Source organism: Brachyhypopomus gauderio, chromosome 15 (genome assembly GCF_052324685.1).
Source record: "Brachyhypopomus gauderio isolate BG-103 chromosome 15, BGAUD_0.2, whole genome shotgun sequence".
Taxonomy (NCBI): Eukaryota; Metazoa; Chordata; class Actinopteri; order Gymnotiformes; family Hypopomidae; genus Brachyhypopomus; species Brachyhypopomus gauderio.
This window is the reverse complement of record NC_135225.1, coordinates 3,789,786-3,801,991: the sequence shown is the minus strand read 5'-3', so window position 1 is coordinate 3,801,991 and position 12,206 is coordinate 3,789,786. Positions and strand designations below refer to the sequence as shown.

Sequence of the window (12,206 nt, the reverse complement as noted above, 5' to 3'; positions counted from 1 at the left end):
GAAATCTCTTCAAATAAGGTCATTGTTTCTGGGATGTTACTGTGAAATGAAACAATGAACCCAGAAGAACAGATTGCTCGCAGACTTTGGATTTTTTGAATGCACATGTTTACTTGAACCAAAATAAGCATATCTGAATATATGAAACGTAAATGCAATATTACTAAGATATACAAGTGCTCATTATTTTCACCAAGAGGTATCATGTTCATAGCGAATTTCAAGAGTTAGTATTTCGGTGACAAATTGAATCCAAAACACTTTGTATTGTAATAAAAAAAAGCTGCCAGGATTTAATTTGAGAATATGTGTTAACATATACATTTACAAGCAAAAGAAATGAATCTTTCTTTAACAAGAATATGTGGGCAGTGAGATCTAAGAAGAGTTGAAAAGAACAACCCCAAACACAAAGTTCTTTCACTTTTGTTCACATATTTCTTTCTTTCATCAAAATAAAAAATGCTTCAAACAAGACATCATTGTTTATCAAATACTTCTCACCCACAGCTACTAAATTAACAAAATGAACATATTACATCCTGGTGCCTCTGAATAACCAGGTGTTCTTAATAATCCCGTATGGCTATGGGAAAATCCTGAAGAGTACTGAAGAGTTTGTACAGCAGGAGAGTCAGTACTGCAGTCAGTACTGCAGTACCAGTCAGTACGGCACAGAGTCAAGGAGCGAAGTGCACCCTCCAGGGTCCTAAAGCACTATAACTTGTACACGTTAGACGTTGTTACAGTTCAAATAGGTTATAACACAGAAATAACCCTTTTTACAGAAAGTGGAGTAAACTGCTTCTAAATGTTTCATTACAGTCTTAGTGCCTTCACGGTTAAAAAGTAAGTTTGTTTTTTTTTTTACTGTAGAAAAACATCACCACAGGGGAAAAATACAATATCACATTATCTGGCCTGCTGTGATTTCATTTACATACAGAGTGCTGTGTCTTCCACACAGTGTTGCCTGTCAGAACAACTATCAAAACTATCACACTGAAATTATACATACTGAAATGATGCAATGACAGTATGTGCAATAAAGATGAAATATAAACATTGGTCCACAGACACAGGAGATTACTCAGGAAAATAGCACTAAAGGGTGTTGTATTCACTCCAAACAAACGCTGAACCAAGTAGTGAAAATGAAGATTAGAGCTGTGTATTCTCTAATATCATATGCACGATAGAAACTAATAAAAAAGTAAAGAGCTTGAACGGTTTAAAAAATAAAATAAAATTCCATGACCTGGTTTGAAAATGGAAAAAAAAAACTGAACATCAGTGAATATGTTTGTTGAGATTGCAGTGTCAAACATTTCTGAATAAGACGCAAAAGAAAATGAAATGACATTTGAAAAGCATTTCGTCTTGTAACACTGTCACCGTCCATTTGCATAATATTGCATGAGAATATACAAAACAAGGTTGAGGAGGAAGAAAAACCTTCAACCTTCAAAGTCTTCAGAGACGCAAAACAAAAATAGCAAACGCAAGTCCGAGGAGAGATCAAAGGGACCGAGCGTCGGTCAGTAGGGGGCGAACTTCTGGCGCTCAGACTTTTTGACAGCGGTCGAGGCGGTGATCTTCGCGGCGTAGGGGGCCGGGGCGAAGCCCGCAGTGCCAGCGGTGTGCACCGCCAACAGCGGCACGGTTTTCATGCCAAGCAGCCCAGAGAGGGGCAGGGCGTAGTGGGCCCCGGGGATGGAGGCTGCAGCTGTAGGGGGGTGGATGTTAAGGGTGGAGGGGGTGGCGGCCAGCACGGCCATGGAGGAAGGGGCGGAGCCAGAGGCGGGAGAGGCGGGCTGGGAGAAAGTCAGGCTCAGGTCGGCGGGGTTGCCGAGAGAGGAAGAGGAGGCCTGTATGCTGAGCTTAGCCATCTCTAAGCTGGAGGCACGGACACGAGCCCCCGACATAAAGAGGTGAAGCAGGAGGGTGGGGTTAATAACGGATTAGTCCCACAGGGCACGGAAAAATACGGGTGTGAAATGGGGGAGGAGAGGAAAGAAATAATAAAACTGAATCAGTGAAGGTAATGTTATGTGTTATGAGGTAAAAGCAATAACAAGGATTTCACATGGCTTGAGTATTAATAAAGCTGTGGAGGGCCAACACCGATGGGATTAAAACAAAGAGATAGAACACAACATTTTGTGTTAGATTAAATCTGGCCCATAATCCCAGCTACACGTGTTCAAGACACTCAGCTGTCAGGGGAAGGCCTTACCTGGCACTGATGAGGTACTGGGCCAGGCAGACGCTGGCTGGGGAGCCCGTGATGGTGACGTGGCGTACAGCCGAACCATCTGTGGCCCCGGCTATCTTGATCTGAGCTCCAGACATCTGGCGAATCTCATTGATCTTGGTGCCCTGTCTGCCAATAATGCAGCCTACAAGCTGAGAGAAGACGACAGGGTGAGTGTCAGGCGGCATCTGTATGATTCGGTGTGCACCTCTGAATTCTAAAGAGGCTGAAAGGCACTTTAGCTACAGCAGAAATGAACCTAGACATAAACCAAAAAAAATGTCTCTTCTTGAACCAGACAGAATCAGAGATAGAAAACACAAAGCATAAAATGGTTAGCTTTTCCAATGTACAAGTTGCACTGCAAACCAACATATGCGTTAAAATCCACTCCCTGCATCGACATCAAGTTCCCATTTCTGCGTTGGTGAGATAGTGTATAAGGATCGTTCATCTGGAATGAGTGATTACAGATGCAGTGACACTGGTAACAGACAGAAACTTTACCAACAGCTGCAGCTACACAGGCCTAATGGCGGGTTCTACCACGTCAGTGAGGTCATTACAGAACCAGCGTGAGTGCTGACACTCCATCCCATCATGCACCTGGCCGTATTAAAGCGAATACACGCCCTTCATGTGATGTGTGCTTGTCCCTGCAGACTTACATCATTAGGTATGGTGAGCTCATGAGAGCTTGTGGCAGCCGAGGCATCCAGACCTAAGCAGGGAAATAGGAGGGGGGGGGGGGGGGGGGGGGGGGGGGGCTCTGTAAAATCCACAACTGACTAAATATAGAATTTTTTGATTCAGCACACATTCTGCAAGAAATTTTCAAGATCACTGCTCACACCAGTGCATCTATTAAAAAAGGATGTGAACCAATTTATATAATGTGTAAACACAGCAGGGCTATGCAAATAGATGAGTCGTGAACAAATTCAAGATTAAATTGTGAATGCACTGAATTAAAATGCCTTTTCATAAAATCATCTCAAACATTCTCTCGGTGCAGTGCCCTTTCCCACAGTGGTAATTACTTCTGGCCTGTTGGTTTGTGTCTGGATTTGCTGTTAATGCTATGTGCAAAGGTATTAGGGAGGATGGAGGGCACGTTAGTGGAATGAGCAGGTTTGGGATGTTGTGGAATCACATAGGGGGATGAAACCGTGCTGGACCAGTGAGGGCTGGGGGTGGGTAATGGAACAACTCTTTGGATGCAGAAGGAATATGCGAGGACAGGAGTGGAATTAAATATCAGAGATCCCAAGATGCTCTCATCCGATCCACCCAACGTAAACAAAACTCACATCCATCCGCCCGAACGGTGAGACCCATGACCCAGGCTCGATAAGCTCGGCTTTCTAACATATGCGGCATCATGACTACAGCTGCCTTACCATGACATGGATTTTCCCCACCCTATTCCTCAGGATGGAGAAACTGAATTAAGTGTGAAAGACAGGAAATACAAAACAAAACAAAAAAAAAAACGAGAGTGGGAGCAACAGGCGGAGAAAAAGGACCCGTAGACAGAAAGACAGAGAGAGAAACAGAGACATAGATATGGATATAAAGGAGAGGAGAGACAGACTTCTTCCCCAGGGGAGCGGTAGGTACGTACCAGGGAAGGCAGGGTTGATCTGCCCAAGGGAGGTTAGGGGAAGATGTTGCATAGCCAACTGTTGAAGCTTGGTGTACTGCAGAGCAGGAAGGGAGATTAGAACTAGCCCATCAAATGGAGTTATATCAGAGGAAAGTCCTACACATACACAGCTAATACACAGCTAATCCTTCATTGCACAATTAGAGTTCTGTTCGAATTCATGCCCTCAAAAATCTGGCATGAAGATCGTACTTATATCTGACTGTATTAACACTTTGACACTTTTTTTTTGTGACAAAGTAAAAAGTATGACCAAACAGCGATGGAAAATGTGTTAGTAACACTAGATGTTAGTCATTCAACCGGTCCAGAATTCAGCCTCGCACCACCGATGCGTTCAGAGCACCGTCGGCTGTATTAGCACGGCTCCTGTGGCTACGCCTTGAGGACATTGACATGTGTGGAGGGTAGCGGATGGGTGGGGTGGGGTGGGTGGGTGGAGAGCAGACGGAGGTAAATGGTGGTGGTGATCATATGCACACGGTGACCAGCAGCTTTGAATAAATATCAGCTTTGAATGAGCTGCCGCATTGTCACTCACGTCTTGAGGAATGGCGTACTGTCCTGGAACTGCAAAAGCCTGCACAGAAGAAAACACCTTCAGCCAGGCTGGAGAGGAATGAACAACAGCCTTACAATGGAACTGGGTTCTCTGTTTATGATGCAGTAGCGAGCGAGGTGATGAACCACCACAAGGGGGCGCTCTATGAGGATATCAGGGGAACTGAAGCGTTTGACTGCTGAACCTGGTGGATTTGATAGCAAAGATTTAAGAATATCCGCTGCATTTGAAAGCGTGGGTGAAATTGGTATTTTAGGATAATCTCAGTGCTTCTGACCTAAAATTACAACCGTGATTGACCAGCTTGCAATCTTTCACCCAACTCAGTCTGTCCAAAGGTCATGATTGCTTTTGAATACATACAGCCCCTCAAACATAACAGAGCTAGTGAAGATAAAGTCAAAGGATCATAAACATACACGTATTTCATATGTTTCATTTTCAAATGAGAATGAATAGAATATCTACCACAGAGTATAACAGAACAAAATAGAATATAACAGAATTCAAAAGCATAATACTGTGATTAATTCTGTCTGAGAAACACTACCATACTCTGATCAAAACAGATATTCCTAGATCAGTAGTTGAGCCAAGTCTACTCTGCTTGCGGAGAGCACTGCAGTACTCTGCTGGCCTCTGAGGTGGCTATATTAGTGATGAAATCTCAAGGCAAGATTTATTCAGCCACAATGATCTCAATGCTGTCATTAGCCCAAATATCCACACTGCAGCTAAGCAGCCATTAATGTTTAAGTGGACTCACTGAATCCATAAGCACGCCGTGTCCTTCATTTAATGCAGCGCAGGACTGTGAGATGGTCATGGTACTCACCGCAGCTGCAGGAGGCTGGGATAAGACTGTAGGGCTGGCAGAATAGGGAGGTTTGGGTCGATAAGGAATCGTCGCTCCTTTAGGTGGTGACTACATGCAGAAGATGAAAAGGCATGTGTACATTCAGCAGGGATGTTCAGGGAGAGAGGATGTGTTCAGGGAGAGAGGACGTGTTCAGGGAGAGAGGACGTGTTCAGGGAGAGAGGACGTGTTCAGAGAGAGAGGACGTGTTCAGAGAGAGAGGATGTGTTCAGGGAGAGAGAACGTGTTCAGAGAGAGAGGATGTGTTCAGAGAGAGAGGATGTGTTCAGGGAGAGAGGACGTGTTCAGAGAGAGAGGATGTGTTCAGGGAGAGAGGACGTGTTCAGAGAGAGAGGACGTGTTCAGAGAGAGAGGACGTGTTCAGGGAGAGAGGACGTGTTCAGAGAGAGAGGACGTGTTCAGAGAGAGAGGACGTGTTCAGGGAGAGAGGACGTGTTCAGGGAGAGAGGATGTGTTCAGGGAGAGAGGATGTGTTCAGGGAGAGAGGATGTGTTCAGGGAGAGAGGACGTGTTCAGGGAGAGAGGACGTGTTCAGAGAGAGAGGACGTGTTCAGGGAGAGAAGACGCGTTCAGGGAGAGAGGACGTGTTCAGGGAGAGAAGATGTGTTCAGGGAGAGAGGATGTGTTCAGGGAGAGAGGACAAGTTCAGAGAAAGAGGACGTGTTCAGAGGGTGAGGACGTTTTCAGGGAGAGATGACGTGTTCAGAGAAAGAGGATGTGTTCAGAGAGAGGGGACGTGTTCAGGGAGAGAGGACGTGTTCAGAGGGTGAGGACGTTTTCAGGGAGAGATGACGTGTTCAGAGAGAGGGGACGTGTTCAGAGGGTGAGGACGTGTTCAGGGTAAGAGGACATTTTCCCATTCCACAGTGTGTTTCCACTTCCACAGGAACATCAGTAGCAGAAAGAATCGACACTCCAGACTGAAAAGGACTAAATGACTGGGAGGCCTCAGGCCTCCGGACGACAAATTATGTGCCAGAGAACCTCAGACACGCTGAACAAAATGAAATGCAATTCAAATGAAGCATGTAGGTGAAAATTATATTAGCTACAATCCATACTGTGACAATGCTGAAGCACAGTCAAAATCGTTCATATTCATCTGTGAGCAGTAGTTATTAAATTTCACTCACACGCATCCACGCACACACACACACACACACACACCTCCATCATGACGGTGCAGATGTGCCTCACACACTGCGTGATGGCGTGAGGTGTCCCTGAGATGGTCACTGCTCTCTCTGTGGACTCTGGGAGAAGATCTCCAGCGACCTGCACCTGTGCGCCTGTAATCTGACAGAAAAAAGCCCTTCACAAACGTGTCAAAGTAAGGCACAGAAATAACTAAGAAAATTATCATTTTCACAAATTAAATAAAGATACTTTTCATTGGAATAATATACATTTTTAATTATCATCTGTATCACTTTTAAATTTTACATGCACCACACGGTGAATGCACAAAATAGCTGTTCAGTACAAATCCTGGACTGACATTGTCATGATGCGTGCTCTTATTTAGGACACGTTATTAGGATGCTCTATATAAACATGAATCTATTTAGGCCTTGAGGGTCATTCTGTCCTAGACATTCAGAGTGGGAATTCACATTCACCTGCTGCAACCCTGAACACAGAGGACAGCTAAATTCGTTCTTTCAAATCCATCTGCGGAAATGCAATTTTTCTAAAAAGGTTCACTATTCCCCTATCAAATTCTCATAATCTGTTTCTCAAATTATAACCATTTTTGGATTGTATTTTTTCTTGGTCTGTGAACCGATAACTGTAAAAAGAAGACATTTTGAGTGCTTTGAATCAGAGCCACAGGGCATAGCGCATGGCACTGTGGGAAACGCACGGAGCTTTTACCACAGCAATACAGAAGCTTCATCTTGAATAGACCAATTAATCACATAGAACTGAAGTGTTTTTACTCTGCGTGTAAACAAAGAATTCTGCGTGGTAAACAAATCACCATGCCACCATTCATGCTCTGTCTTCCAGATACCCTCATAACTCTCCCTGTCCACAGTCCATTTGGGTCCAGATTAAAGCTCATATCTACCTCTCTGATCTCTTTGATTTTGGAGCCTCCTTTGCCGATAAGGGAGCCACACTGACTGGCCGGGAAGACGAGGCGTAGAGTGACAGGTGGCCTGCTGGCGGCTGCACTGTTCACCATACATTCCAGGATATCCTGTCGTCATCGCAAAGAGTCAGTCACCTCACTCTGCACCATGCGATAGCATCTAATTAAAAACTGATATTAATTCCGGAGTGAACGGGAAGCTCAGGTGTTGGATAAAGAAAATTAAATTACAGTCTGAACCCAGTGAGGCAACATGCCAAATCTGTCATACATCAGCTGTTTCAAAACATGCCACAAAGGAGTATTCCTTTTTTTCATTTCAGTGTTATTAGATTTTTGTTTCAGATAAAGTTCCAATCCTTAATGAATGTTGGTGCAACAGTGCAGAATGAAGCAAGCTTCACATCGGTACAATACAATACACCTCCTCAAACTTCTCAGCAATCATGGCAAAAGCTTTGAAAATGACTTCAGCAGGGCCAGTGATGGTGACAATGCGCTCCGGACTGGAACCATCGGATATATTGATACGAGCTCCACTCTGAAACAACACAGAGACAAGGACGCTCATGAGATACTGTCTACAGTGTTCTCCTCTTTAGACTGTTACTACACAGCAGTACATTCAAAGTGCCTTAAACGCACTTGTGTTTAATACTTTCATTCTTCAAACGTGTTGAGTTTTGTTCATTCATGACTTCTTTATGTGATGTAGTTGATGCAGAATATTAATATAAAACTGTTTTCAGCTGGTGAGTAATTTGGCACATGGAGAAGTGGATCGCTCTGGCATTAGTAGTGTCTCTTACCTCTTCTCTCATTTTCTTCACAGTCTCCCCTTTCTGACAGCCCCACGGAGAACATACATTCAAAATATAGTGCAATATGAGTTAGCGTGATTGTAATGAAGCGCAGTCCGTACATCTCAGAAAGGTATTACAGTGAGACCAACTTGTTTTGCAGTCTACATACCTTTCCGATGATGCTACCCGCTTCCTACAAAATAATTCATTTAATAAATAGAAATACAGAGAATTTTGCATACTCAGATGATATTATTCAATATGATGGTGTCCTTATTACGCAGATTTACATTTCCCTGCTTTACTGAAAGGCGGCATGATTGGTATGAACAACACTAGTGTGTGTGTGTGTGTGTGTGTGTGTGTGTTAATTGACTAAATAGCAGCTGTGAATTGTTATAGCAGAGCAGTGTTTGGGTTAAACACTATATTATCACAGTGTGAATAGACATTAACTTTGAAGCATTTGTACACTATAATCTACGATGCCACTTGGTAATAATTATATTCCAGTGCAGGATCTCTCGTGTGCGCACAGGGATTTACTCTTAAAGCAGTGTCTATTAGGGTGGAGCTAAGGTTGAAGCGGCTCAAACAGATGTGTGACGGACGGGTGTTGAATCTCACCTTTCCGTGCATTAGCAAGCGCACGGTGAGGGTGACATTTAGCCCCCTCTCAGTCAGGCCACACTCCCTCTCATTCATATTCATGCTTCTTGATGATACTGGTTGATGCTTCGCACGTTCAGGAAGACAGGCTCTCTGCAGACAAACAGATAACAATGTTAGCATTTCAGGCAACCCTGCAAATAGCACTGCAAATGCAATCCAGTAAGCAGGCTTACTGGTCTCAGGAAATCCTCAATGACTGTACTATTTGATTACCTCAGTAACATCTCAAACTCTAAACCATACCAGCCAGGCCATGTGTGGATGTGCTTTGTTTTGGCAGTATGTTGAACCAAACTGTGCTCATAAGCAGAGAGAAGCATCTTATGAGAAGTGGTCTCTTGTACATCCCTACGTCCAAGCAAGACTTATCATTTTCTGTATCTAAGACTTGAGAATAGTGCTCTCAATAGCGCTTTTTCTCGGGTTAGCGCTCCAACTCTCGGGTTAGCGCTCCAACTCTCGGGTTTAGCTCTCCAGATGTGTCTGATCCTTTGAAAGTCTTCTGTATATTATCCAGTAATAGTTTTTGTACCGTTTTGCTCTGATAATGGGCAACACGGCTGTTCTTCACCTAATGAGACCCTGTGTTCACACAGTGGGGTTCATTTGAATTCTGGGAAGCTGAGAATAACAATAGACTTGCTGTTTCTGCATCTGCATTTCTCTCTCTGTAATTCAGATATTCTACCTATCCTGTATTTTTCAAATACTTACATGGGATTTGAAACAAGCAGACTCTCTCACTCGCCATGTCTGAGACAGCAGACTGGGTAGGCACACAACAACAATAAAGAAAGAATTTATGGAGATTTAATAGAGCATATGTTTCTAAATGTACTTAATAATTATTATCCTAGCAATAACAAAAGGGAATTTATGAAATGGTGTTGATACTGCCTCAGTGTTCACATTTAACGATTGAATAAAACAAATGGAGTTGCTAACAATGAGAGTAAAATGTCTGGTCTTTATACTGGTCTTTGGCTCTCTGCTGTTATACCAGGTGAATGCATCAAACAAACTGCAACTGCCTTGCCTAATCCTATAGGCCAGGATTTATTTGGCTAATGCTAAACCCCTTTTGACCCATTTCTGTCTCCCCCAAGCTTGTCAGCAGGACCCATTTCACCAGAACCACTCTGGCACGTCCAAAAACAATGTTAACAAGCACAGATGTAGTCATCACCTATGGGTTTTGTTAATTTGCTCACAAATCATACATGCTTTGAAAGTGAATAAAATGTTCCCTGAAAATGCATTAATCAAACATCAAGGATATAAATATTATGACAGTGTTATTGTTTTTGTTTGAAAAGGACACATTAATATTTTGTAAACATCAATTTCTGTTAACAAATCAGAATTTACAGTGTAGTGTTTATTGAGATCAGTAACATATTTAATGTATTTTAAATACATATAAATTTCTACATTTGCATATTATTTACACCTTTGTTGAAGTTTTGGTATTCAGGTATAAGATATGAGAACATATGCTGGATACCTTTAATGTTGCACATGTAATCCTTGCATCTACAAAACACAATTATGCATATGCATCTAATCTAATTACGTACAATTTACAAATACGCCAGTTTGCTGAAGGATTTTTTTCTCATCTTCAAATGAGAAATTTTCTGTGTAGAAAATTCCCACAAGAGCACACAGTGGGCTGATTAAAATGTGTAAATAAGTCCGTGTGTTACTATCCTTCTGGAAGCCTATGAGCGTGACAAGATGTTTCGATTCAAGTTTGCAAACTGACCTGCTGGGCGGATGAAGTTTGAGGCAGTAGGTTGGTGTTCAGTAGGTTGACGTTGGTCAGTTGTTTTTCCCTCTCTGGTCTGTTCAGCAGTGTGAGTGAATACGTGAGACTCCAGTGGCTGGGTGTACTGGGAATGAAGAATTGCCCTCCTTTGTTGTCGTTTGTATTCAGAAAATGGACAGATGGCCTTGTGCCCATAGTTTTGTCTGATGGAGGCTAGCTTGTTCCACCCCTCCTCCTCGCTGGCTTAGCCTCTGATAAGCCCTTACAGTGGGGCAAGTGAATCTGTAGTCCATCACTCTACCTAATACTCTCACAGCTGGTGCCAAGACAGGAGAGGTTCTTCATCAGAAGAATGGAAGTCAAGCGAGAAGAAATAAGATGGCCTCTCCAAGAGGTGTGCAGCCCTCGGACAGAGCTTCAATTCGAATGCTGATCGTCGATCGAACCTGCAAAGAAAGCAGGAACAGAAACACATGACTGAATTAATGTAGGCCCTGCCATCCTAATCAGCCACTCTGGACTTACTGGCGAGGACTAGACAGCTTAGGACTAGAGGGGGAATGAGTAAAAATACCAGCAAGGAAAACTTTGATTCTCGGGTTGCAGGAAACATCTCCAAAACGATTGTGTGACATCATTATGGATGGGAAGCTACAGTGCTCTTGTGAAGTATCAGTCCCTCCCCCAAAACCCCCAGCATCCACTTCTACTAATGAGGCCAAAGCTCCATGAAAACAATGCGGCCTTTAACAGACAGACATGCATTCAGTTCAGCAGCCAAATTATGAAGCGGGTGAGCCAGTGGAGTGCAAGTGGCGTGTTTAATTACAGCCTGCTGTTTGGGAGGCTACAAAGGATCATCACTCTCCCATCTCACATCCTCTCTCTTTAAACCGAGTCTCTTACATAAAACCATGTGCTACATCAAAAGTTAATTTGTGTATGTTTAAAAGAACATTTTGTATTAATATTTGTTATGCCTAGCTTGCTTTACACACTCAAGAGAGCTGCTTTGATATAATATTCGAAACATTCTTGCTTTTTAAAAAATAAGCGTGTTTTGCTCCAACATTTGCACCTTGCTCCTGAGTCGTGCCATTTCACAGAATGTGAGGGGTACAGTGGAGACCCTGAGGTGTAAAACTTTAGTGTTTCAATATGAGCTGTATACCAGTCACTCATGGCAGTTCACACCAAGGTGGCGTTTGTCATCCGTCGGCCCACAGGGGAAGGTACTACACTGGTGACTACTGAGTCTCCTGGAACCTGATGCCTCAAACAGGGCTCTTGCTCAGTGGCTGAATATACCATAGAGTTCCACGCCCTGGTAGTGGCAATTCACTGGAACTAGGAGGTGCTAATTGATGCATTTGTAGGACGTCTGAGAGGATACTGAACTCGCCTGCTCGAAAGGAGCAAAAACCACTTCTCCCTCCTGCAGTGATCACCTCCGTGTGCATGAACCCCATCAACGTAGGAGATCACGCCTCAGGCCGAGCCCATGCAGCT

The 12,206-nt window shown here is 43.5% G+C and overlaps 1 protein-coding gene across 2 annotated transcripts in view; it reads right to left on the bottom strand.

Moving 5' to 3' along the window:
- Positions 1 to 292: 292 nt before the first annotated feature.
- The window catches only part of LOC143476349 (poly(rC)-binding protein 3), a 32,339-nt gene continuing 20,425 nt past the window's right edge, over positions 293 to 12,206 (bottom strand). The window contains exons 2-15 of one of the 2 annotated variants that reach the window (XM_076974498.1): positions 10,999 to 11,143; positions 10,695 to 10,821; positions 8,885 to 9,019; positions 8,427 to 8,450; positions 8,264 to 8,296; positions 7,879 to 7,995; positions 7,431 to 7,562; positions 6,527 to 6,655; positions 5,318 to 5,407; positions 4,462 to 4,500; positions 3,879 to 3,954; positions 2,923 to 2,975; positions 2,237 to 2,406; positions 293 to 1,896 (exon numbers count right to left, since the gene is read on the bottom strand). In XM_076974498.1, the coding sequence (XP_076830613.1) occupies positions 1,539 to 1,896; positions 2,237 to 2,406; positions 2,923 to 2,975; positions 3,879 to 3,954; positions 4,462 to 4,500; positions 5,318 to 5,407; positions 6,527 to 6,655; positions 7,431 to 7,562; positions 7,879 to 7,995; positions 8,264 to 8,296; positions 8,427 to 8,450; positions 8,885 to 9,019; positions 10,695 to 10,821; positions 10,999 to 11,042 (1,527 nt within the window). In that variant the 5' untranslated portion in view covers positions 11,043 to 11,143 and the 3' untranslated portion in view covers positions 293 to 1,538. Of the gene's footprint in view, positions 1,897 to 2,236; positions 2,407 to 2,922; positions 2,976 to 3,878; positions 3,955 to 4,461; positions 4,501 to 5,317; positions 5,408 to 6,526; positions 6,656 to 7,430; positions 7,563 to 7,878; positions 7,996 to 8,263; positions 8,297 to 8,426; positions 8,451 to 8,884; positions 9,020 to 9,643; positions 9,696 to 10,694; positions 10,834 to 10,998; positions 11,144 to 12,206 lie in introns of those variants that run through there. The other variant, XM_076974499.1, reaches the window with a different exon arrangement.